The 27876-nt window shown below is 34.5% G+C and overlaps 1 protein-coding gene and 1 long non-coding RNA gene across 3 annotated transcripts in view; both read left to right on the top strand.

Moving 5' to 3' along the window:
* The first annotated feature begins 1361 nt into the window (after nt 1-1361).
* On the top strand, nt 1362-2946 carry LOC125063616. The gene is made up of 3 exons (XR_007119542.1): nt 1362-1498; nt 2352-2485; nt 2767-2946. It is a non-coding gene; the product is annotated as an uncharacterized LOC125063616 (long non-coding RNA).
* A 4088-nt stretch (nt 2947-7034) lies between these two features.
* Nucleotides 7035-27876, top strand: part of LOC125063607 (dynein beta chain, ciliary-like) — a 51202-nt gene continuing 30360 nt past the window's right edge. The window contains exons 1-24 of one of the 2 annotated variants that reach the window (XM_047670132.1): nt 7035-7165; nt 7332-7480; nt 7646-7766; nt 12503-12643; nt 13261-13355; nt 14002-14169; nt 14665-14834; nt 15607-15826; nt 16536-16700; nt 17208-17381; nt 17960-18108; nt 18559-18682; nt 19705-19835; nt 19950-20064; nt 20707-20931; nt 21703-21889; nt 22379-22557; nt 22895-23090; nt 23869-24079; nt 24355-24496; nt 25175-25331; nt 25789-26029; nt 26557-26758; nt 27263-27487. In XM_047670132.1, the coding sequence (XP_047526088.1) occupies nt 7418-7480; nt 7646-7766; nt 12503-12643; nt 13261-13355; nt 14002-14169; nt 14665-14834; nt 15607-15826; nt 16536-16700; nt 17208-17381; nt 17960-18108; nt 18559-18682; nt 19705-19835; nt 19950-20064; nt 20707-20931; nt 21703-21889; nt 22379-22557; nt 22895-23090; nt 23869-24079; nt 24355-24496; nt 25175-25331; nt 25789-26029; nt 26557-26758; nt 27263-27487 (3801 nt within the window). In that variant the 5' untranslated portion in view covers nt 7035-7165; nt 7332-7417. Of the gene's footprint in view, nt 7166-7331; nt 7481-7645; nt 7767-12502; nt 12644-13260; nt 13356-14001; nt 14170-14664; nt 14835-15606; nt 15827-16535; nt 16701-17207; nt 17382-17959; nt 18109-18558; nt 18683-18892; nt 19140-19704; nt 19836-19949; nt 20065-20706; nt 20932-21702; nt 21890-22378; nt 22558-22894; nt 23091-23868; nt 24080-24354; nt 24497-25174; nt 25332-25788; nt 26030-26556; nt 26759-27262; nt 27488-27876 lie in introns of those variants that run through there. The other variant, XM_047670139.1, reaches the window with a different exon arrangement.

Genomic DNA, 27876 nt, shown 5'->3' on the forward strand with positions numbered 1-27876 from the left:
GAGCTCGCAAGTGCGTTGCCGGCATTTTTAGGAATTGGTACGCTCTTGAAGGACCCTAACTCGAATTGGTCCGGAAATAATACAAAACCTGTATTTAATAACTAAACGATTAGCGCGTTTTCATGCGCGTGTTCAGTGTTTATTTTGCATGATCCAATTTTTTTACGTATTCAGAACCTACTTAAAGTAAGTGCGTGGCAATGTATGGACACTCTCAATGCCAAAGGACTCTCGAGTGCGTTGCCGGCATTGTATAGTTTGATTAAATAAAAAAAAGTAATTCTGGTCTTCTTACCAATCCATTGTGTATGTTTCTAGTAAATGTAAATTTACAATTAATTTAACTTCTTTCTGACGATTCATAAGTGTACTTGTTTACCTATATGAATAAAGATATTTTGAGTTTGAGTTCTATATTTTTTAAATATGGTCGTTTTTTATGTCACGTTGTTAACCTCAAATTTAACTGAAACAGATTAAATGATTAACCATAAATGAATTTTGACACGTTACGCACAGGTACTAGAGGAATACATCTTAATATACCAAAACCTGGGGAATATAACCTACGACCCGGCGGATCCGGAAGATAACCGATTTCAGCCCGATTATGAGAAGCATATGGCTGTTTTGGATGACGTTGATCAAAGATTGGCTTCGCTTTTCACACAGGGCTTGGATGAGTGCCATAATTTGGAACATTTCTATAAGGTATGCAAAATATTATTAAAAATGTATTTAATAATTTGGAACATTTCTATAAGGTGGGCAAAATATTATTAAAAATGTATTTAATAATTTGGAACATTTCTATAAGGTGGGCAAAATTTTATTAAAAATGTATTTAATAATTTGGAACATTTCTATAAGGTAGGCAAAATATTATTAAAAATGTATTTAATAATTTGGAACAATAAACTTTCTTAAATCTACATTTGTTATTGTATTTATGTATAACTAAATTTGTTATTATTTGCTTGAGTGAGTCGACCAAAACAAACATTTGTGCTGCCCTGCAATTCTGTAACTCACTTTTCAACTCACTCAGCGGTTTCGCTTTGTCGGTCGCTCTCAAATCAGTCGTGAAGCAGTCATTTTATGATTTGGGATTATGATAAACAATAAACTACAAGCTCCCACCTTTTCAGAATGCCAAATCATAAAATGACTGCTTCACGACTGATTTGAGAGCGACCGACAAAGCGAAAACCGCTGAGTGAGTTCGAAAAGTGAGTTACAGAATCGCAGGGCAGTTCAGCACACTTGTGGAATCGTACTTTAACGTCTTTGCAAGAAATTGTTGCAAAGAACTTTGAAATTCAATCTTATTTTTCTAATCTTATTATATTTTGTTTCCTTTCAGTTTTTCCAAATAATTGGAGACTTATTTCATCGTAAGATTATTAAAAACGAACTGAAACCGAAACTGTCCAGGCTGGTTGACTTTATGCATTCCAACCTTGACGCTGTTAAAGAGATATTTGATGAAGAAATGTCGGTAAGATAATATGAGAAACATATGTTTATTTATTTATTCACACTTCGTTACATTCATACAAAAACCAATAATGATGGATGCAACTAGGCAACCCTGGTAAGGGTAAAAACTAAAAAAAAAATGATGGGTATAGTGCAAGAAGTGCATAACCAAATCTTATAATAAAAATATTCCTATATCACCAACCTTAATACAAAAAAAAAACTTATCTATCTATATAAGCTATTTATTTATTGATTGCAATTAAACTTTTATACAGAAATATATAAATGAAATTAAGATATTAGTTTTATTATCTTGAGTCAAATAGTGACTCATTTTTACACAATATTTTTTTATAAATATTCTATACAATTAATATCGTCAATATAAAGGCAACGTTTTTTATTAATAATCATTTAGTGTAGTTATATTATAGTTAAATTATTTTAGTTAGTATTATATTGAGTCAACTAGTGACTTATTTTTACACTATTTTTTTATAAATATTCTATACAATTAATATCGTCAATACAAAGGCAACGTTTCTTATTAATAATAATTTAGTGTAGTCACCATAGGTATATTCGGTTTAGCTTATAATTCCGTTTCAAGGTATTCTATTTATTTTATACTAGCGGATCCGACAGACGTTGTCCTGCTTGATATTTCAAGCGATTAGGATATAAAAATATGAAAGTACCGACTACAGCGCTATCTATCGAGCTGATTTGTGAATCTAAACCATTCTCAGATCCCCTTGAACACACACAAAAAATTTCATCAAAATCGGTCCAGTCGTTTGAGAGAAGTTCAGTGACATACACACTCACAGAAGAATTATATATATAAAGATTTGCAAATACATTTGTAGAAACTAACCAAGGGTCCCGAACGACCAATGGTGGACAACTACTTACCCCCAGTGGGTGGTATGTTATGGTGGGTTTATAAACTGCGTAGGCGCATCCAAACCCCAATGGAAGATTTTATCGTTTTTGAAGATCCGTAAGTGTATTTTATAATATAAATAAAAAAAAATAGACACGGTCGATTTTCATAATTAAATTTCTCGTTTATGAAGTTTCAGTTAAAGTGTATTATTTTGAAATGATTTTGTGTTGTAATGTTTCATTAATAAATTCTCTCTCATATAATAAACGGCCATGTATTTTAGTACCCCGGCAAAAGATTAGTTTATTCAGTTCATTTTTAACTATACATTTTGAAATTGAATAATCGTCGTTCTTTTTAATATATGTGATGCGTAAATTATTGATGTTCTTTAGAATTATCGAAACAGAGTATGCGCTTTACATGAAGCAAAAACACAATGAGATGCTGGGGTATCTTAATGTCGTGGAAGATCGGCAGTTTAAGCAGTGGTGTGCGACTGTACCTAACATATGCAAAACGCACTTGGCTAAAAACCTTATATACCGGGATCCGCCTTATGTCAGAAACAATTTTAGTCCTGAGGTATATTTAAAGTATTTTAATCTAAGAATAAAAAAAACATATTTCTTAAGATTTTTGGTTCCAATGTTTACTATGCATTAAAGTTACTGTATTTTTGAACAGAAATCTTCTACAATACAAAATTAGTTATAAAAGTACAATTGCTTTACCTTACAACCTTTTAGGTCTGATCCTCAGGTTTCTATATCTGTTTCGTGATCATTTGTTTCCTTTTCTAATAAGGGTCGAGTCCAGAGACTGATCAAGAGTTCTGACCGCTCTAGGCTATTTATCAAAATGCGCCCCTGCCAGCTGATAGGTGTGTTACGGTCGGTCTAAAAAGTAGTATATTAGTTTTGACTTTGTTTACTAGTGTGAAAATTTTAACATGGTTCATACTATTTATAAAAGTTTACAGATCGATCTGCAACAAATCGATCGATCGATCTTCTAACTCAAGTGGCCCGTCTTAACTTCATTAAAATTAAATTTTGGTTTCTTTCTTCTTACATCTTTTTTGTATGTGGTCATTTCGCATCTCTTGATTGCTTCTTATTCAAAATTTTTAAACTCTTTTTCGTCACGCATCGTATCAAAATAAGCAATGTCTCATAAAGAGTAACAACGTCAGATAAATCAACTGAACTTGCTTGTAGCTGTGTACTAACGATTTGTAACTTTACAGGCACAGAGTTCCAAAAGCACAACATTATTGCAATTTCTAGAGTTTGAATTTTTTCTAAAACTGCTTTTGCGTCTATTTTGGTCTCTTTACTTTGATTTTTTTCGAGTTTTTGACAGATTTTTTAGAACCGTAGATCGTTCTTCATCTAATTTAGATACTATAATTTGCCATTTGCTTGTAAACTCAGTTCACAGTACATTTAGTGTTTCGTTTCGATCTAGTTAAAATATGCAGGGGATGATGGAAGCTAAGACAAGATTTCAGCGCGCCCGCGCCCCCCATGATCGTCGCGCCCTAGGCTGCAGCCTAATTAGCCTAAGGGTTAATCAGGCCCTGGTCGAGTCGACCAAACAAGAGTAAATCTTAATCTTAGAATAAATCGTCAGTTAATCGAGAGTAAATCAATTTTACGTTTTACCAACTACAAATTCTAAGAATAGTGGGCCTATTCGGGAATTGCTACTATTACTTAACTATACTGCCGCGGCCGTTTCGCACGGAATAACGGCTAGAATAATTTAATGGCGTCAGTCAGTCCAATCATCTGATTTCTGTCATTTCACAAATATGTATTCTGTGTTTTAATTTCAAGTCAACACAACGCACTAAATTAATAGTCTGGCATTGTATAATGAACCGTTTAAACAATTTATTATTTATTTATTTTTAGATTTTTTATTTTGTATAATATTAGAATGAAATTCAACTAGGCTCAACAGAAGTTCCTTTTTAGACGAAAGCCTCAAAGAAACAACAAATAAAAACTTTGTCGTTTGACACCTGTTAAAAGCTACTTTTTCACACTATAATACGGCAAAATCGAGTTGACATGATGTATGCTCTTACACTTTCCCGTTGTAGAACAACATTTATTTGCCGAGTTTTTTTCGTTCACCATTCTCTTTGCTATTGGCGTATTGTTATTCCTAGCGCAATTATACTATCGATTACGTGGAGAAACGACTATGGATTTACTCGAGATTAAAATCATGGATAGTTAGGAATAATCTCCTGGAATAATCTCCTGGTATAGTTACTCGTGTATAAATTGAAGTTTGGTTGAATCGACCCTAAGTCTAACATAATATGCCGATTCCTGACGATGTTTTCCTAGACCGTACGAGCGTGACTTAAATGCGCATAAGTATATAGGTACTGCCTACGGTGTTTAAACCTACAATCTCAGGATAATAATTTAAAAAGCTTAAACATTGCCAATGGGCACACACCTAATATTATAATGATTTATAGCTGGTTATGTTACTTCGGGAAATTCGTTATATGAAATATTTGGAAAAACAAGGCATACCGGCAGACGGTCTGGAATTATATGGGAGGAATGAAAAGCTTCAGGTATTTACTAGTATAGTTATTAAGTACCTAAATTTTCAAAGTATTTTTTGTAACAGGTAATGTATGTCATAAATAATTAATTTTCACTACACAATTTAAAGGCTTTTAGCAGTTTGATATAAATAGAAAATGATAATGATTAAAAACGTGGACTAAGGATAGTGCTATTTTGTATTCACATAAAAAATATTGTAACCATGGTAACAAAAGCGGGCTATCTTTATATTTTGTAGTATGACATGAATCGTCTGAACCGTGCTATTGCGTGGTATAACGCTATACGCGAAGGCAGCCACGAAACGGAGGTGGCTCTTATTGAGAAAGAGATCTCTGCTATTGACAATCTGTTAGGGAGAGGAGTTGAAGAGCTTACATGGAATGATGATTGTAAGTTTATCACTATTATTTAATTAGATTATACACTACAGAAACTTCTTTTTGATAAACACAGCATCGATACCTTAAGGCGCATAGACAATTTGTTTAAACGTAACAAGATTCGAAACGGGAACGCTGCTTACGCTGCTTTAGCCCGGAAATTGGTAGTGGAAAAACATGCACCATTCTTCTACAGCATCAATCGATAGGATGAATGATGGAGAGCTTAGACACGACTATTTATTCACAAAAAATACATACATTGTCTTTACAGTACTAAGCCAATACGATAATGTCGAAAAAAATAGTTAGCTATTATTATCTTTACTATCCACTATTGACAGCAGTGTTGGCCATGGCTTCAGCGGGCGAATCTCTTCCTTGAGGTTGTAAGTTCGATTCCCGGCTGCAATGGACTTTCTATGTGCGTATTTAACATTCGCTCGAACGGTGAAGGAAAACATCGTGAGGAAACCAACATGTCTTAGACCCAAAAAGTCGACGGCGTGTGTCAGGCACAGAATGCTTATCACCTACTTGCCTATTAAAAAATGATCATGAAATAGATTCAGAAATCTGAGGCCCAGATCTGAAGAGGTTATACCTAGGCCACTGATTTTTTTATACTTTTTATTGTGCGCGTATAAATAGATAATGTTAGAAACTTCACTAAACAGTGAATATAAAATGGCAATGAATTCAGTCACAGAATGGATGGCAGAAGTGTACGCAGCGATCAACACGTTGCAAGAGCGAGTGCTGACCGCACAGAACAACGTACGACAAGGGCTTGATAACATCGCCGCCTGGGGTGATAAGCCGCTTCATAACCGAAAGGAAAACCCCGATAAGATGGAGCTGCTTGCGGTTAACGAGCGACTGCCAAGATTAGTGAAAAGGTAATTTCGTAAAGGTGTAGAAGGGCGAGAAATGTTCAGGCTATGCTTAGCAATCACCGTAATATACTTGTATTTGTACTCACCTGATGTTAAGTGATACCACAACGCATAGACACTCACTTGCCAGAGGGCTCGCAATTACGTTACCGGCTTTTTAAGAATTGGTATGCTTTTTCATGAAAGTCGATCCTATTGGGAATTGGTTCGGAAATACATCGGTGGGCAGCTGGTGGTTCTAAAATTTTTGTCAACTGTACCGCCATTCACATCCATTTTACATCCAGTAAAAATTATGACTTTATTATTTTGCAGGCGCGCAAATATTTTGGAAAGTCATGCTGAATTCGAGCGGATCTTGCAAATTAATTATAAGCTGTTTTTCAATATTCACGAAGATGAAGAGGCAAGTTATACTATAATGAATAATAATTAAGATTTATGTTTCAATTTTTATTGTTTACATACCGTCCCAAGTATTCTTCGGCACATTATTTAAATTTATATCGGACATGTCCGATTGGAAAGGATTCCTACCTTTTTAATGTTTTTTTCAGTTACTTCTTTAATACCTTATTACAATTACTTAACGTTTGCTTTCTTACAGTAAACAATTTGCTTTCTTACAGTAAAAATATTTATGTATTTTATGATTTTAATGATGGCAGTCTGATGATGAAGAAGAGGATTTAGAAGAAGTAGATGAAGCTACACTCGATGAGGACGAGAGAGCGGCACGTAACCGCAAATTGAAGGAGCTAGAAGAGAGGCGGGAGGAGAAGCGACTTGCAAAGGAAGAACGTGACAGAGAAAAGGCTGAAATAGCTCAGGAGAAATTCGAGCGGAGAGAGGCTAGGCGACTGAAAAGAGAGGAAAAGGAAGCAGCAAGGGCTGAAAGACAGGCGAGAAGAGATGCAGGTGAGGGTTAATTTATACGAAATATGAATTTGTAGCCATGTTATTCAAGGATGACATAGGTAAAGAGGAATTACTACACAGATGCTTCGGCTGCAGAGGCTACGAAATTTATATATATATTGAATTTTCTACATCAAGAGTAAAAATAAATTTACATATTTAACAGGCGAAGAAGGTGTGGAATCGCCAGTTGAAGAAGAAGAAGAGTTGGACGAGGCAGAGTTAGCTGATATTGAGGAGGAGAAAAAAGAAATGGAAGAGGAAGCATTTAGGGCAGAACGATGGCCCGCTTATGTCCAATATGTTGATTCTCTTGTACGTATTTTAATCTTCAAACTAAAAGCGATTATTAGACTTTTTCGGACTGATGCATAGCTTTTGCCCTTTTGAATATTAAAAAAACAAAGTTCAGTAATAGTGGAAATTAAAACCATTCATATTTTCTGAAGTCCGTTAAAAATATACTTTATTTATTTAAAGGTTTCTCGTCAAGTGATGAAAGCAATCCATTGTAGCCTTGATTTGTTTGAGAAACAAACTGATTTGGAAAAGGGGCCACGCGTACCATTCATGGATGTTATTGCAGAACTAAAAGACCCCGGTAAGTAAAGAAATATCTCTTCTTAAATGTAACAGTTGTTTTTGATTGAATCATGAATCATTTTGCAAAAGACCGGTTCCCTAAGGATTTTACGTTCTAATTCGGGGCATAAAAGGGAATCTCTTAAATCTTCTTATCTTTATTTTCGACCATTTCTTATAATAAATAATTCATCAAAAATAAATAAATAAATAGCCAGATCCTCACGCGTATTAATTTACAAGATAATATATACAGACTTGAATTAAAATTCATTCAAATTAAAATTAAAATTCTTGAATTTCAACAAAAGTATCTCCAAAAAGTGATAATTAGAGGTTAGAAATTCACCAATCATATTGAGCATAGACAAAAGATCAATGACATTGACACTTGTCACAGTAACAGCTAACTAGTGTTGCCAGAGCAAGTAAATAAAAACTACCACTAATTACGTTCCATAACACGCAGATTTAGTTTACAAGAATGGAGGATCAGTTTCAACTATTGTTTGATAAAATGAAGAATGAAATCTTGAACCAAACAATAGAATTGAAAGATTCGATAACAAATAATATAATGGAGAGATTAGACGAAAAACTTCAACCTATTATAACAGAAAATAGAAACTTAAAAATAAAAGTAGAAAATCTCGAAAAGGAAGTAGAAAGTTTAAAAAGAGGAAAGAAGCAAAACAATTTGATAATGTTTGGAGTAAATGAAGGCGAAAGGTCTACACAAGAATTAATACAAAATACAATACATATTTTCAAAACTGACCTTGACATACAATTACAAGAACATGAGATAAACAAAATATATCGTCTAGGAAAGGGAAAGTCTTCTGGAAAACCAAGACCAATTCTGATTTCCTTTACGAGCGAATGGAAGAAGAATGAAGTTATGGGAAAGAAGAAAAACTTCAAAAATGTATATGTTACAGAAGACTACACAAAGGAAGTAATAGAGAAAAGGAAAACGTTGCAGGCGCAGCTAAAAGAGGAGAGAGAAAAGGGAAATATCGCGTACCTGAAATTTGACAAACTAGTAGTAAAAGAAAAAAATACTAACATAAATAAGGAAAAGCGCAAAAGAGAAACATCATCATCCCCACAAAACAATGCTCAACCAAGGAAACAACAAACTCTAATGCCGCCGATTAACAATAGACCAAATGCTTTCGACGTAATGAGGATTAGAGCTAATTCTCTTTCGTCTTTTCCCGCTAAGACAACAACTAACAAAGAATAACAATTAACTGTCGGTAAACGGAAAAATAAACAGCTCAACATGAACCAACATAAAATAACAAAACAAAATACTTCCCCAAGCCGACTGGTCATCGTGGGGAAAAATGACCACGACCCTCTAAAGGAAAAAAATAACACTAACATGAAAAATAACACTAACATGAAAAACAAAGTAAATGACATCCACATAGCAACTATTAACTGTCGATCTCTTAGAACACCTGAAAAACTCCAAGAACTAGAGCTGGCAATAGAAGAGTTAAAGTGGGATATTATAGGTATTAGCGAAATGCGCAGATTTGGAGAAGGTATAGAAAACCATGGCAAATACGTACTACATTATAAAGGGGAGACGCCCGGGCTGTATGGAGTTGGATTCATGGTGAAAGCAAATCTAGTCAACAACATAGAAGAACTTAGTGGATTCTCGGAACGTATTGCAATCCTTAATATAAAACTGCCCGTGAACGGAGATAAAGAAGAGAGATGGTCTATTATACAGGCATATTCACCAACTGAATCTGATAAAAAAGAGGACGTAAAAACAATTGAGGAATTCTATGAAAATCTCCAAAACGCTATTGATAACGCACACAAAAACGTCATCGTGATGGGAGACTTTAATGGACAAATTGGGATTCAAAATAGTGGGGAAGAAAATACCATAGGAAACTATGGGTATGGAAATAGAAGCAAAAACGGAACAAGACTAGTAAACTTTGCACTGGAAAACAGATTAAGTATTCTAAACAGTTTTTATAAAAGGAAACCATCAAAAAAATGGACATGGATCTCACCCAATGGACAATATAGGAATGAAATCGATTTTATTATGTCTAATAATAGAAAAGCCTTCAAGAACATTTCGATCATAAACAATTTAAACTTCCACACAGACCATAGGATGGTTAGAGTTGCGATGTCAGGAATGTTCAAGAAAACAAGACGATTTCAAAATAAACAATTAGCGGTACAATACTCAGGTGACCCTAAACTATTACTTAATAATCTTCAAACATCTCTAGATGCCGCGGAATTAGAGAAGAAAGAATATCCATCGATACAAGAAAAATACAACCTATTACTAAATCAACTAAAAACAGTAACCAGAAAAACAAACAAAAGTATCAAGAAAGAAGTCTCACTTACAATCAAACAATTATTACAAGAACGAAAAGAACTTTTACGACAAAAGGAAATTAAAGGAAACCGCCAAAGAGTAACAGAAGTAAGCAAAAAGATCAGTGAACAACTTAGGAAAGAAAGAAAAACTAAAAGATCTAATACAATGAAAAGTTACATAGAAAAGACAGGAGGAATAAAAAAGGCATTGAAGGAGTTAAACTACAAAAAGGACTGGATACCAAGTATGAGAAAGAAAGATGGCAATAATACAGGTAAAAGACTCGAAATATTAAAAATCGCTACAGAATTCTACCGAAACTTATACCGAAGTCAAAAAGAGAAAGACACTATAAAAGAAAACGACGAAATAACTAATGAAGAATATATACCGGAAATAATGAAGGAAGAAACCATAAAAGCAATAAATACACAAAAACTCGATAAAGCCCCTGGATCTGATCTTGTTACAAACGAACTTCTAAAAGCAACGTTACCAGTAATCGCTCCAAGACTTACAGATATATTTAATGAAATTATCAAAACGGAAAACATTCCAGAGGATTGGACAAAATCTACAATTATACTACTACATAAAAAAGGTGACAAAGGAGATATAGCAAATTACAGACCAATCAGTTTAATGTCCAATATTTACAAAGTGTTTTCAAAAATAATATTATCTAGAATCACAAACACACTTGAAGAAAATCAACCCAAAGAACAAGCTGGATTCCGTAGACATTTTTCAACAATAGACCACATACACGCCCTTAGACAAATACTCCAGAAATTTAAAGAATACAACAAAATTTACTACATAGGGTTCGTGGATTTCAACAAAGCATTCGACACACTTGAACATAGATTTATCTGGGACGCACTAAAAGATCAAGGCGTACATGCAAAATACATACGGATACTGAAAAACGTATACACAAAAAGCACCGCACAAGTAAAACTAGAATCTATAGGCGAAGAATTTCCGGTTGAGAGAGGTGTACGCCAGGGAGACCCAATTTCACCAAAAATATTTGCAGCAGTTCTGGAAATGATATTCAGAAATCTGGATTGGACGAATAAAGGACTAAATATAAATGGCGAAAATCTGAGTCACCTACGCTTTGCAGACGACCTAATCTTATTTTCGGAAAACCCGAAAACCCTAAAGGAAATGTTGCAACAGTTAGCGGAAGAAAGTAAGAAGGCAGGCCTATCAATGAACTTAACGAAAACAAAAGTAATGTCTAACTCCTCACAAACAGAGTCCATAACAGTAAATGATGAAGAAATAGAGTATGTAAAGGAGTATGTGTATTTGGGACAGTTAATATCTACTGAGGAATGTATGCAAAAAGAAATAGAAAGAAGAATAACTAATACTTGGAAGAGATATTGGTCACTCAGTGAAGTCATGAAGAACCAGGATATGTCTATGAGGAACAAGAGGAGAATATACAATATGTGTATCTTACCATGCTTACTATATGGGTGCCAAACATGGGCATTGACAGAAGAACAAGCAAGGAAAATAAAAGTTTGTCAGAATGGAATGGAGAGAAGCACAATAGGAATTAAAAGAAAAGACCGAGTTAAACTAAAATGTATCAAAAACAAAACAAAATTTAAGAATGCATACACAACATACAGGTGCTTAAAGTGGAGGTGGGCTGGACATATGATAAGAGAGAAGAAGGAGAAATGGACGAGAATAATAACAGAATGGCAACCACGAGATAGTAAAAGAAACAGAGGCAGACAGACTAGAAGATGGGAGGACGACATCAAAAAAGTGGCGGGCCCAATATGGACGCGCATAGCGAAAAATAGAACAGAGTGGAAATCTTTAGAGGAGGCCTATGTCGAAAGACAAGCTGAAATGTAGAAACGACCGTTTACCGATACCGGATTTATGAAAAGAAAAGAAACTGTTAAAAGTTATAAACGTATTTGTAAGAAAAATTACTGTAAAAAAATAAGTTCAGCAATAAAGGCTATTTTATTTATTTTATTTTATTTATTTATATACAGACTACACTACCTATTAAATTTCATTTTATTAACTGAAATCGACTTTAGAACGTAAATTTACTTAGGTGCCCTATTTTTTGCAAAAGAGTTTATTAATTATATATTTATTTTTACTTAATATATTGTGTAATTTTTATGTTACGTGAATTATGGTATAGATGTCGTAGCCAACTAGGTTAATTAGCCGTTCAATCAACAGCCTAGTCTCACTAAACAGCGCCTTTAGCTAGCGGCCTAAATTATATTCAGCCATTTGATCAAACAGCTAGGCTTGGATCGATGACGTTACATTACTTGCTGCTACATAGACATTGTTAACTGTTTGTCTGATAATCATTTTCACATATATTACAGATATATGTTTCACACCGTCTCTGGATATAAAGGATTCAGGCGGTCTTTATGACACGATGATTGAAATGATGAAAGATATGTTCCTTCAAGCCACAATTTTCCCAAGGATCGATCCTATTGTTCCCATACCATCGTATGAAGGTAATGTAAAACAGTATCCATTTTTGATTGTTCCTAATTTTAGGACTACTTTAAGGCTTCATCTGTGTCGAACAAAATTTCAGATGCGAGTTAGTTCCTTATAATAAAAACGCCTGGCGTTCACAGCGATATTTAAGGCAAATTTCTGCCGCGCACCACCTCTTTGTGGAACCAGCTGCTAGGGGTACTTCCAAACCAATACGACTTACGCTAACTAGACTTAAAGGGTTGCGGAGAGTTCCTTTCCAGCTCTTCTTGCCATATCTACTTGCGAACTGGTAGTAAATGTAAATTTAGAATCAATTTAACATCTTTTCTGTTGACGTTAATAAGTGTACTTGGTTACCTATATGAATAAAGTTATTTTGAGTTTGAGTATCCTTCAAGAAAACAGCTTACCATTCTCTGATAGATCGGTAACACGCTAGCACCCGGCGCCACCTGCAACAATCATGGGCGGCGGTTATCACTTTATTCAAGTGCCTCGTTTGTCTCAGTCCCCATAAAAAAATTGTAATTATAATTTTAATAAAATGTTACCGTAGAAATTTTAGAATTACTGTAACTCTTAAGTGGGTAATTAGTGAGCGTTTTTACCAGGTTTTAATTGTTTATAGATGATATATCAGGTGAAGAATCTATGATAGATCTCTATCATGAGATTGCAAAGCGAATAGAGAACAGTATAACTGACGTTGTGCAATACGCATCGGTATGTATTTTGTTTGTACTATATTACTTGTTTTTATTATGGCTCAATTACATTTCTAAGCTAAGTTTGTTTATTGTATGGCAATCAAGGTCTATAATAATTTACATATAAAGATCTTTTTGCTAGAGTTTTTAAAAATCAACTTACCCTTTTGGAAAAATGTATTATTCTATTAATGATTATTTGTGTGAAACATTATAATTAATATTAATTTAAATCGGGGTAATTTTGTAATGTGTAGTATTATAATAATGTGATGATAAAATAATATAAGAATTGACTATAATGATATGACATAATATAATTGCGACTTCTATGAAAAATTCTACCCTTTAAGACAAATTTGTACGCCAGAATATGCGAACTTTAGATTGTACCACCATAACATTTTTGTACCATATTCTTGCAAATAAATTATTGTTGTTATAATTATAAGATTTCTTCACGTTTATGTTTTTAGACAAGTGACTCAGCGCGTAGTTTAACGACAACATTTTTTCCGTTCTTTTTTTCACAGGACGAGCAAGTGTTCAGAAATATAATTGGTCCGGGGTTCGAACCTACTAGAAACCTCTGAACTTCTAAGCTTACATTATTATTTTGCTTAGTCACATTCAAAATCGTAATAATTTTTCTTAATTTGTAGAAATACGAAAAGTATACGCCTCTATGGCTAGAAGATAGACAAGAAGTGTTGGCTAGTTTTCTTAAATATGGCCGAGTGATTCCACCAGAGGAGTTTGATAAATACAAATATGACTTTGGCTGTGACCCACCCGAAGCGAAACCCAAGCTAGAAGAATATCAGAAGGAGGTTTTAATTTTCATTTATTTTTTAACTAGTTTGATGGTTCACTTCACCCATAGATGAAAATGCATTTGCTCTAGCCCCAGAAGTTAGGATGTGATGTGAGAATCCACCTATACCGGAATCCCTGGTGTTTAGACGCTATTGCCCACCCAGATTCTTAATAAAAAAAACTCGGGACTGCGGCGGTAAAGCTATTTGCATAGCATTTTTTCATTAATTTATAATTAATTATATGTGTTCTGTCCCACTCTAACGCACCTGCACTACGTCACCGATCACGCCAGACCGATGTGAGTCGCAGTATGCGTTCTGTCCCGCTCTAACGCGCACCTATATTACGTCATCGTGTGTTAGGTTTTATTTTTGTTACGGAATTTCTTGATTCGGTCGCCGTGCTCAAAGCCCGCGATAAAAGCTATACAATAGGTAATAAATCAGTTGCGCTACAACCTTTTTTGGGCTGTAAATTGTAAAGTAAATTGCAATTTTTGATTACAGATTGATAAATTCAACGCGATGTACGATGAAGTGTCTGCTCTACCGGGAGACTACTTGTGCAATGGATGGCTGAAGTTGGACTTACGTCGCCTCAACCAAGCTATAATGAATATTATTTGCAAGTGGAGCAACCTTTACAAACAGAATTTGAAGGACCATGTGCAGACTAGGTAGATTATATTAATCTTTAGAATTGTAATTGAAAGATGTTTGTCTATAAAGAATTAGACATAGACATAACATTTATAACTAACAAAAACACACAAAATAACAATAATCAAAGAAAAAAAAATAAAAAAAATAATGAGAGATATAAAAATAAATAATTTTTTTTTTCCAATTCGGTTCGTTTCAAGTGTTAATGCGTGTGTGCTGTGGCTGTAATTAGAAGTATCTTTACGCTTTCATAAAAATAAAAATAAAAATCTATGATTTTTGTATGTGCAATTGACATGAAATAGGTTTTGCGGTACAAGGTGTACCTTGTGTACCTTGTTGCGTTATTCATATACGCGTTGATATAGCATAAAATGTCAATTTATTTATTAAAAGGCCGGCAACGCAAGATTTATGGTGTTAGGTGTCCATGGGCCTCGGTATTACTTAACATCTGGTGAGCATCCTGCCCGTTTGCCCCGTGTTCTATTAAAAAACAATATTTTAAGAAGAAAACCGTTTAACCAGTAAACAATTTTGCCAGAAGGTTCATGACGTCATCGTTTCTAGTAAATAGACATTAATATTAAGACTGCTATGGTTACAGTTATACAAAACACGGCGGTTTTCTAATGTAACATATTTTGATTTTATTATGTTCTGTAAAATAAATAAATAAATAAAAAAGTTTGAAATAGAATACGAAATATCGGAACCTATTATTTGAGCCTCGCATTTTTTCTTACTAAAGTGAATTTAATTTAAATATTGATCTCTCAAATCTAGCTTGGATGACCTGGAGAAGTTCATAGCGTATGCCACAAAGGAGCTATCGGTAGAACTAGGCGAAGATGATTACGAGGGTCTATTGCAAGTGATGAGAGTTCTTAATGAGGTGAAGGCGAAGGTAGACGCCGGGACAGAGCAAATGTTCGAACCGCTTAGGGATATTATTTACGTTCTCAAGGAGTATGGCGTTGATTTCCCCGAAGAAACGTACGAACAGGTGCGTTCACATTTACAAATCGTAATGTAAACTACGTATGTCGCAGCCAACTAGTTTAATTAGCCGTTCAATCAACAGTCTAGCCTCTCAACTAAACAGCGCCGTTTAACTAGCAGCCTGAAAGATATTCAGCCAGTTGATAAAACAGCTAAGCAGATGACTCAGATCGATGACGTTTCATTACTTGCCTAGCCTGTTGACTGTTAATTTATTCCCGCTTTCTGCCACTCTTTAACTCGAAACTCTTCAAACTGTCAATATGGCGTCGGCAAACCACTACTTTGACGTACGAATGGCCTAAGAATTATCCAACCAGTTATTAAATGTTGTAACAAACGCTACGGCTTAATCTTTCAGGACGCTAGTTAAACGGCGCTGTTTAGTTAAAAGGCTAGCTTGTTAACTGAATGGCTTATTAAACTAGTTGGCTGCGACATATCTACGATAAATATTGAATATGATAGTTTTTTTAATGCTTTTTTTCAATAGTCATTTCCGTTTTAACATTTGTTATGAGTTTAATGTAAACTAAAGATTTATACTTATGCTTACTTTTGGATCACCAGAAGCCAACGAAATCACATCAGTATTCGGTAAATATTTTAGTTAAAATCAACTTAATTTTAACCAAACTGTAAAATAGGTATTGTGAAAATTCATTATTCCATTAGATGATGATTTAAATAATGCCATTTATTTTTAACTTTAGTTGGATATTTTGCCTGAAAAGTGGCGCAACTTAGTGAAGTTGGCGACGGTTATGAAAAACACAGTAGCGCCGTTGCAGGCTGCGCAAGCGGCGCTTATAGCCAAGAGAGTGGCTCTTACAAACTTGAGGCTCACTATGTATAGAGATCAGTTCAAACTTAAAGAGGTATAAATCCATGAAGTAAAATCAACATTTATTTATTTATTAGTAATCTTACAGCTAACATACATATTATAAAACAAAACACTTAGACAATACAGAAAGTGAAAACAGATTACATTGATAAACAATATATACGAAACAGAAAACAAATAAGTACCTTAATAGACAAAACTATATAAAGAAAACTGAAATTTAAAACAGTCATTTTATGATTTGGCATTCTGAAAAGGTGGGAGCTTGTAGTTTATTGTTTATCAGAATGCCAAATCATAAAATGACTGCTTCACGACTGATTTTAGAGCGACCGCCGATGCGAAAACCGCTGTGTGAGTTCGAAATGTGAGTTACAGAATCGCAGGGCTGTACACCTATACTATGACTTTAAATTGTTTTGTTCAATATAACTTTAGTATGAACAGATATTTAAGATAAGGATAGCTTTTGCTTTTTGTCTCTACATATCAACGTTTTATTGTCCTTAAAAACGATCTCATATTTTTGTATATTTAGATGTTCCTAGAAAGCTGCAAGGAGCCGTACAGGCAGATAGACAAAGTGCACAAAGAGCTTATCGACTTTGAAGATATCGTTTCGAACTTGAAGAGAAGCTGTGCGTTGTTTGATATACAACCTCCAGATGAGAAATCCCTGAAGCAGTGTCGAAGGGAGCTGAAGCTTATCAAAGTAATATTACTGTTGGCATTTAGCAATTTCTTACATAAAAAAAACAAAAAATTATGGATTTTATCATATTATCTAACAAACATATTTTATTAAACAATCATTTATATTATAAAGAGAAAAGATTTGATTTTTGTTTGCATCGAATAGCTCCAGTTATTGGACCGATTTGAAAAATTCTTTCTCCTTTATTAACCCTGATGAATAAACAAAAAGTTATAGATCTGTATGAAATCTTCGATAGTGTAACGCAAGTGAAAAAATACAAATAAAAATTGCGCTCCTATCGCGTCCGCCACGGAAACTATTTACAGGCAAAGTGATGTTCCTACTACGGTTTTATAGGAGACAAATATCAACAAAAAGAGTCGATATCATCGCGATATCATGTCTAACTAATTTATATGAAATAAATATTATGTGAGTGTCCATGGTCAGCGCGTATCACTAAAAAAATATATATATATTTTCTATATATCTTCTATTGCATAAAAAAATTAAGCTGTAAAAAGCCGGGACTGAACGAAAAAAAGATTAAAAAGTTTCAGTATGGAAAACAAAATATTTTTAATTTTTTTTAGCAACTTTGGGATTACTACTACTTAGTTATGGGAACAATAGAGTTCTGGAAGAAGTCCCCGTGGAAGAAGATAGATGCTGATGGTATGGACCAAGAGTGTAAGAGGTTTACGAAGGATATGAGACAGCTGGATAAGGATATGAGAGTATGGTGAGAAATAGAACTGCTGACTTTGATAGGTTAAATTGCATGCGATAATAATATTTCTGTGGTCAGAATATGATAAATGCAGTTTCATTACTTTACAGGACAATCAATTAAATTATTAAGGAATCTTGTATCTTAAAATATGAAACACTCGATATATGAATGAATGTACTTATCATTGTCTGATCTATGACCACAGATTTAGATTTAAATTTTTCTATATTCACTAAGTTTTCATTCACATTTTGAACTTTTCATACTGAATATAACTGTTATAAAAAACGTTGCCAGTTAAAAGAGTGTCCGATAGTTTCTTTCCACATCTTCTTTTCAAGCTCTAAACCACTAAATGTAAATTTAGCACGCCCCAGATGACTGGCCTTTTTGGATTTTGGTTCCTGTGCTACAAAAAAGGTTTTTTTTTTGACTTCTTTATATATTTACCTTATTTAGGGAGCCATACATCTCCATTGAAGCAACAATAAAGAATTTGATGACATCATTACGTGCAGTAACAGACTTACAGAATCCAGCGATTAAAGACAGACATTGGGTAGAACTCATGATGGCTACTAAGGTAATTTGTTGTTTTCGTTTTCTTTTTAAATATTGTTTGATATTTATATTTATACTTTGTTTTTTTTTATCATATCACGTAGAAGGCTGTTCATTCACATCTCATTTCGACCTTCAATCGGAAACCTTTAGCGCTAGGAAGTGGGACTCAAATATCGATAGAAGAAATTGTAGAAGATTTTAAGAGTTAAGAAGAAAATGATGTAAATATACCTGGAACAATAAGACAACAATATAGAAATTACGCTCATATAAAAGACTTGAGACAGAAATTTTGATTTTAAAAGCAAGTTAAATGGTTCATATACACTTCAAGAGATGAGAGAAAAAGGCCTACAGTTGACGAAGCAATCTTCACATTCGAAGATTTTGAATCATTCTTTCATTTTGTCGGAATTTATTTTGTAGATTTGTGTGTAGATTGTGCTGTACATAGCGTTGTATCTATAGGTAATTAGGTAAGTGTTTTTTTTCTATTTATTGTACTCATAATCAGAACGAATAGTTTACTTAGTTTTATAAAGTGGACAAAGTTAGATAGAGTACAGTAATCCTTAGAACACGGTGCTCTTATTACGCGATTTCAGTCCCACTTAAAACCCGGCCTTTCCTCTATATATCCCGAGGATTTCTCACTTTATATTTATGTACTGTAAAATTTATAATGATTCGTACGCACTTATTTCGTTCAACATAGTTTTATTAAAATTCGATTTTAATTCACTAAGTAGAAAAGTTAAACGAGAATCATTACATAACGCGTTATATGGAGTCATACAAGCGCGTTATGCGACAATATTCCTGCAACGCGATTTATAAAACGCTGAAATAATCTACCGTGTTATAGGGGGGATTACTGCACTTTGCATGCTGGTATATATTTGGAACTTAGGTTAGTATAATGCGTCCTAATGAGGGACTGATTTAGGTTTAAAAATCAAATTAAAATGAAGGTCGGTTTTACCTATAGTAACCTTTGTTGTTTGGTTTGATGGTGTTCATCCATAATTAAATGTTTTTTAGGTTAAGTTTAATATAGACGATGATACTACACTAGCGGACTTACTAGCGCTTAACCTGCACAAGTACGAAGAAGAAGTTAAAACTATTGTGGACAAGTCTGTCAAAGAAGCTGCTATGGAGAAAACACTCAAGTATGTTTAGATTTTTTTTCTGTAATTATCATATTCTCAACTTTAGAAATTTAAACTTACTTGCCAGTTTAAGAACATTGTATAGTGAGAAGTAACAAATAATGTTTGATGTAGGGAACTGGAAGCTACTTGGGCAATCATGGAGTTCGATTACACAGTACATGACAGAACTGGATCCAAGTTACCAAAAGCCAGCGAAGAACTTGTCGAGACTCTTGAGGATAACCAGGTAATGTTTCTTACTTTTGCAACAATTTCCTTCAATTGAGACAAATGATTATATTATAGCCTAACTTTCTTACAGTTTCACAAAATTGGCGATAATTAATGTGCCGTTTTATTTGAACTGACACTTTACTTAATTGAAAGGTTCTGGATGGTACTCACACCCGTCCAAAATGTGTATTTTTTACATAACTTTAAATTACTTCTAATTAGAAATCATAATTTATTTCATCCATGTTTCTATATTTTTTAACCACGTGAGCTAAGCTCGGTGGCGGTTGTTGGAGATGTTCAAATAATTTCAAATCTTTTTTTGAAACTGGCTTTAATCGTTTAAAACATGAGCTTATAAGTATTGAATTAAATTAGGCGTATAGGGAAAAAAACTAACCTGACTTTTTTAAGAGTTCTTAAATGCAAGTGACACTTCTGTCACCTAAAAGAATATAAGGGTAGTCGACCCATTGGATATGATCGGAAACGAGAATGTTATATTACAATTTATGAGTGTGGGAAAAACTAAAATGTTCATTTTGGCTTCAAGTTTGCTAACATTTGGATGCGCTTCTAATTGAATTATATATATTGGTAACTTAACTAACGTTACGTTACATAACACGTTTCTAAAACCTTTTGTTCACCGCAGAACCAAGTTCAAAACATGATGTCGTCCAAATTCATTGGTTTCTACGAGGCCGAGGTGACCGCTTGGCAGAAGAAACTTGGCACGGCCGATGCAGTCATTGCCATTTGGTTTGAGGTGCAGCGAAAGTGGCAATATCTTGAGAGCATCTTTGTCGGTTCTGATGATATTCGTGCCCAACTGCCAGAAGATTCAAAACGTTTTGATACCATCGATAAGACATTTAAAGTAAGATTTTTATGTTACAGTTCTGTAGACTTGTGGAGTATTGGATTTGTGGTTTACTTTTGGGTCCTAATGTCCCATTTTTTTTTTTTTTTTTTAAAAGACAATTTACACCAATTGACCTAGTCCCATGCTAAGCTGGTGAAGCTTGTGTTATGGGTACTAGGCAACGGATATACATACATATTATAGATACATATTTTAAACACCCAAGACCTAAGAACAACACCAAATGCTCATCACATCGATGTTCGCCTCAGCCGGGGATCGAACCCGGGACCCATGGATTCGCAGTCAGGGGTACTAACCACTAGACCAATGAGTCGTCAAATTGGAAGAATTCTCCAAATACAAAGTTTTTAAATAGTTATTGGAAATAAATAATGAAATAAAATAAAAACTTTATTTATAACAAATAGGTTGTGACAAAGATCATCTATCGCTAGTCCCCACACTACGGAGTCCCTGTGTTGTGGGTAACTAGATAAAAATTAGTTACAGAAATATTCTTTAGTTGCGGTCCGGTTCTTATGATCTATCGATAGGATCATTTACTTAATTATAGAACACGGACTGCATTCTATTTAAAAATTTAAACAGTGCCGCAGATTTTTGGGTCTGTTTTGCGATTTTTTTTTTAGTAGGCGATCCGTCTTCTGTGCCTGACGCGACGATACATTTTGTGTCTAAGGCATGTGTGTAGTTAAAATGCGCAAATGGAAAAGTCCAATGGTGCAAGCGGGGTTTTAATTTGTGTCTTCTCTTTATTAATAGGAATTATTAAAAGACATTGGAAATACACCAAACGTTGTGCAAGCGACTAACAAGCCGGGTCTTCTCGATAAGCTGGAAGAGCTGATGAAGTCTCTCAACTTGTGCGAGAAAGCGCTCAATAACTATTTGGAGACCAAACGTTTGGCATACCCTCGTTTCTACTTCGTGTCTTCGGCTGATTTGTTGGGTAAGCTTTTATCGAGAATTATCGGCAACGCATCCACTAAAATGGGTGTCCATGGGCTGCGATGACGGCCCTTTTGGGCGTCCCGTAGGCTCGTTTGCTATAATAGGGGACTATTTAAAAAAAACTAGTAGTACTACGTGTAATAAGAATAACAAGTTTTTTGGGTTTTTAAGCTGTAGTAAGCAGATATGTTTCAATTTTTTGACGTCACAATGTCTAATGAATCGACGAACGCCGGCTCCACGCACGAAAAAGCATGACTCATTGTCCCGTTACGCTCAGTGTACGTTTGCGCCGCATCTATCTCTCTTCCACTCGATTGGCCTATGCGTCCGAGGATTCACTCCTTCTTTGTATCCATACAAAATAGTGATAATTAAATAAAAAATTAAAGTATGCAATCATTTCATCGATGTTTTGTAATGACGTCACGTTAAATTATCGTCCGTAAACTGACTTTACAAACAACCAATTTTTTTAAATTTCCAGATATTTTGTCAAATGGCAACAATCCGCCGGCGGTCGCGCGTCACCTGTCGAAGTTATACGATAACTTGGCTAAATTAGTATTCCCGAAACCTGGGAGCAAACACGCAATTGAGATGATATCCAAGGAGAATGAAGAACATGTTCCATTTAAAGCACCCTGTTGCGATTGTTCTGGCAAAGTAAGTAAAGTTATTAATATTTCTAATAAATCTTTAACCAAAACCTATCTAACCTATAAGTTAGAGATCCAGTTGCATAATTTCTCGGGGAGCTCATAGGCTTCAAGAGAAGTTCCTTATGGCACACCCGATCGAAAGCTTTTGCTATATCCAAACTAAGGAGGGGGAGACCTTTGAACTCCATTGTCTCTGCCCATCTATGTGTAAGGTATACAAGGATTTAATAATGGTTTTTTAAAATTAAATCCTTGTATACCTTATTACTTTGGAGAACAAGGAGGTTATAGCTATTGTAGAATCCATAGCTAATTATGTAGAATTGATTTTTATATCTTAGGTTGAACTCTGGTTGAACCGGGTAACTGACTGCATGCGATATACCCTACGGGATATATTTGAGCACAGTGTTAAGTCGTACGAAGATAAACCCCGTGATGAGTGGGTGTTTGATTGGCCCGCGCAGCCGGCGCTCGTGGGCACGCAGATCTGGTGGACCACGGAAACTAATCAGGCGTTTGAAAAACTTGAAGAAGGTATATTTTAGTTTAATAATGCATTGAAAATATTTTGCATATGTAAAATCCTTTCACGCCTAGTGTGTTGTAATATTTTTTTAAATATGTATTCACTAACTTTTATAAAAATTTAAGCTATTCGAAAAAAATAAATTATAACAATGTTATACTGTTTACAGTATACTCCTCCCTCAAAGGCCGGCAACGCACTCATTAAAATGGGGTGCGATAACTACCCTTTTTGGGGGTCCAGTCGTTTGCCCTCCCTCCTCCCCCTCTCCCTATTCTATTATATTTAATATTATATAGTTTTTAATGTTCAAGTTAGAATATAATAAGCTATTTGATCAAATTATATTAATACATTGACAAAAAAGAAAACATTTAAAAAATAAAGTTGTCAAACAATTGTATAAATTAAGCGTTCAGCGTTCTCTTAGACCAGTGTTTCCCAACGTTCTTTGCGCCAAGCCCCACCTTAGTCTTACTAATTCTTATGCATATTATAATTTTTAATATTAAAATATTGAATTGTTCACTTAAAAAACTTAACTGATAGGTTTTAGGAAGAAATCACTAGGAATTTGTTACCGAAACACAGCAATTAAACTTTCAAAACATCTAATGTAAAGCTGAAATTCAAATTCCAAATACTTTTTATAATCCCCTTAACAAACAAATTTCCCCCTTGTGGGGTGTGAGCCCCACGTTGGGAAACACGGCCATAGACAATGATCCCAGTGAACCTACAACAATGGATTTTTATACCGTCTCCATTGCTTAATCAATCTATCAGGTTATGAGGGCGCGCTTAAAGATTACCAAAAGAAGCAGATCACGCAGCTAAACGCTTTGATTGTTCTACTACTTGGTGACTTGACTGTTGGCGACCGACAGAAGATCATGACGATTTGTACGATAGATGTACACTCGAGAGATGTTGTTGCCAAACTTATTGTGGCTAAAGTGGAGACGTCGAATGCCTTCCAATGGCAAAGTCAATTGAGGTATTTAAAAAAAAATAAACTTATATACAATTTTTGAAGTTATACTTTGTTTGGCGCGTTAGGGAAAATGATGAGAGTAATTTTTTACGATGCGCGCGCACCGGTCACAAAAAAACCGACACCCCTTTTTTTACTAACTTTTATAAAAAATATTGTATTTGGTTTGCGAGTCATAAAAATATTATTGTTTTGTAACTTTATTAATAATGAAATTATATGAACCTACTCAAGCTGAAGTCTGAGATTTGAGAAGTTAATCTTGCTTTTTACTCCAGACATCGCTGGGATCTGAAATTGAACAATTGCTATGCAAACATCTGCGACGCTCAATTCCTCTACGATTACGAATACTTAGGAAACACACCGCGTCTTGTGATTACACCTTTGACAGATCGATGTTATATTACTTTAACACAGGTGAGATTTTTTTGAAGTTAGGGGATACGTAGTAGGTTCATCGTTATTATAAACAGTGGCGGTTCAACCTTTTACATCTGTGTCCGACACACGACGTCGACTTTTAGGTCTAAGCCATCCCGGTTTCCTCACGATGTTTTTCTTTACTGTACGCGCGTTAAATACCATTGAATCATTGGTGTACAGACGGGGTTAGAACTACGACCTCTGGTATGATAGTCGCACGGCGAAGCCGCTTGACCAACACTGCATTTTGCATTTTGGCATAATAGCATGCGGGTGACCTTTTTTTAAGAAATATCGCATTTAGTTTGTTACGCGTGTTTCATGCAAGCTGTTTTAAGTTACTGGAATGAATAGAAAAGACATTCAAATTTAATGACGTGGAATAAGTGATACATGTATCTTATGGTCCATAATAAACATATTTTATTTTATTTTATTTATTCATGTAAAATATTTGCTAACCTATAGACATATTTATGTTTCATATTAAGGTACGTTCGTGATAAGTGTTCTGTGCTAGTAGGCAAAGAAGATTCGTTAAAGTCAAAGTCAAATCATTTATTTCAATTAGACCATCTAAAATTTTGAACGTCACGCACGTTTTGGCACGTTAGAAACAGAATGTGGATGTATTCGACCATAGACGAGATGGCATTAATGTTCTTTTCACAGAGTCTACATTTAATAATGGGTGGTGCCCCCGCTGGTCCAGCTGGGACGGGTAAGACTGAAACTACAAAAGATTTAGGAAGAGCGCTCGGTATAATGGTATACGTGTTTAACTGCTCCGAACAAATGGATTACAAGTCCTGTGGAAATATATATAAAGGTAAAACCAAATATTTATCATAATGTTCAATCGCTAGTCACTATAACAGCCAATATCTCTTATTCCACCCCCTCTATTTGTAAAAACTGAACCAATCTTATTGTATATATATCTGAATCTATATCATCTGACTCTTTTCATTACAGCGTAAACACTTTTTGCTAGAAAGAGTCAAAAGAGTTATTTATTTAAAATTCTTTAGACGGATGTAGTGATTGATAAATAATTGGGCTTAAGTCAAGTTTATAATGTGCAGATAAGGGTGAGATTCATAAACAAGACTTAAGTCGAACTATGACTCCCATATTTAAAAATCTAATACTTGTTCATCTGAATCATTCCTTCAAAGAGTGTAAAATAGCCTAAAAAAGCTGAAAAAATACATTTTTCCATATAAATTTTTATCTGTAAATGGTTACAAACTTATGGAAGTTTTAAATTAATTTATTACTATAAGGTCTCGCTCAAACTGGTGCCTGGGGTTGCTTCGACGAGTTCAATCGTATCTCTGTTGAAGTGCTTTCCGTAGTGTCAGTACAAGTTAAAAGTGTTCTCGACGCTATAAAGGCTAAGAAAAAGAAATTCGACTTTATGGGAGAGTATATCACTCTTATACCGACTATTGGGATGTTTATCACTATGAATCCAGGTTACGCTGGAAGGACGGAATTGCCGGAGAATTTAAAAGCTTTGTTTAGGTAAAGATTTGTAGAATAGTAATTTTCGTATCGCGATAGAGAAAAAATATTATTAGCTGAGCGATATATTTCTATTTACAAAAATAACTACTCCATGTAAATAAAGTTTAGTTAATCAATTAATCATAATATCAAATAGCGAACTGTCAAAAATGTCATAAATTCGCGATTTTTTTAAATATAAATGAATTGCTTTTCGTTTGTTTAGTTAAAACTCGAAACCGACAGCGATCCCGATCACAATAATAATTGATAGATTGGATATTGAGAGAACAACATCGAACTTTCAAAAAACTTGCAAAAACTTCACCATTTTTATTGATATCGCTGTTGGAAGAGTAAAGGGCGCAAATCCTATTTAAAATAAGTTCTGCTCCGCGTATAACATTATAACGAACGTCTACAATTTCCTTGACTCTACACCAGAATATATAAACTAGGTTAAAATAAGTCACTGTTTTTGCGAAACAAGTAAACAAATGCTATCTTTAAATAATTTATAATATATTATATATTAATAATTTCAGGCCTTGTGCTATGGTTGTACCTGACTTTGAATTGATTTGTGAAATTATGTTAGTCGCTGAGGGTTTCCAAGAAGCCAGACTGTTAGCTCGTAAATTCATTACTCTTTACACCTTATGTAAGGAGCTATTGTCCAAGCAAGACCATTATGATTGGGGTCTGCGAGCCATTAAGTCTGTCTTGGTCGTTGCTGGATCACTCAAGGTCAGTAACATACACAGAACAACGACAACAACAGAACAACAAAATACCTTTTATCGTTGCGCTTACTGAATGCTGTGTTCGTACATCTTTATATGTTCGCAGAGTAAGTTCACAGAAGCGATATTGCGTATATTATGTATTTTTTATTTTTCGACATTATCGTATTGACTTACTGTAAAGATAATGTACGTATTTTTGTAAATAAATAAATCTTTAAATAATTTAGCATTTATGAAATATATTACTTAAAAATTGAGAATGAATAAGATAATACATATGTTAGAAGGGAGAGTTATCTTTCTAAGGTATCTGAAATGTTTACAGAAGCAACTCCTTCGTTTAAAATTTAATTGGTTTTTTCTCTGGCTGTGTGTCTTATTCTTTTTTCAGAGGAAAAGACAAAACACACCTAAAATGTTTTTTCTCTGCAAAATGACTCTGAATTTTCTAACATTTATCGTCTAGTATCGAACGGATCTTAAAATATAAATAATGTTTATCTAGAGAGGTGACCGCTTGCGACCGGAAGATCAAGTACTCATGCGAGCTCTAAGAGATTTCAATATTCCCAAAATTGTAACTGACGACAGGCCGGTGTTTATGGGTCTTATTGGCGATTTGTTCCCGGCTTTGGATGTTCCCAGGAAAAGGGACTTTGATTTTGAAAAGAACTTGGTTGATGGAGCTATTTCTATGAAGCTACAGCCGGAACCTGGGTTTATATTAAAGGTGAGATTATTGTTTTAATCCTTACAGGGAAAACAATAGTTAATTTGGATATTTATTGACATGCTTTAAAAAATCAGTTGTCAGACATTTTTTATATGTATACATGAAAAAAAAACCAGTGGCGCGATACATCCCTTGGTGGCCTTAGCCTCAGTCACATTTTAGTACCTGTTTCGTGTTCATTTGTTTTTTCTAATACGTAATAGGCATTGGTCAGATCAGGCTTCTCTGTCTGACACACGCAATAGACTTTTTGGTTATGCCGGTATCTTCGATTTTTCCTTCACCGTACGACCGGGTGTTCAATGTGCACATAGAGAGCACTGGTTGGAGATCCGGGATTCGAATTTACGTCCTCGATAAGACACTGTACGCTTAAGCCACAAGGC

Source organism: Pieris napi, chromosome 1 (assembly GCF_905475465.1).
Source record: "Pieris napi chromosome 1, ilPieNapi1.2, whole genome shotgun sequence".
Lineage (NCBI taxonomy): Eukaryota > Metazoa > Arthropoda > Insecta > Lepidoptera > Pieridae > Pieris > Pieris napi.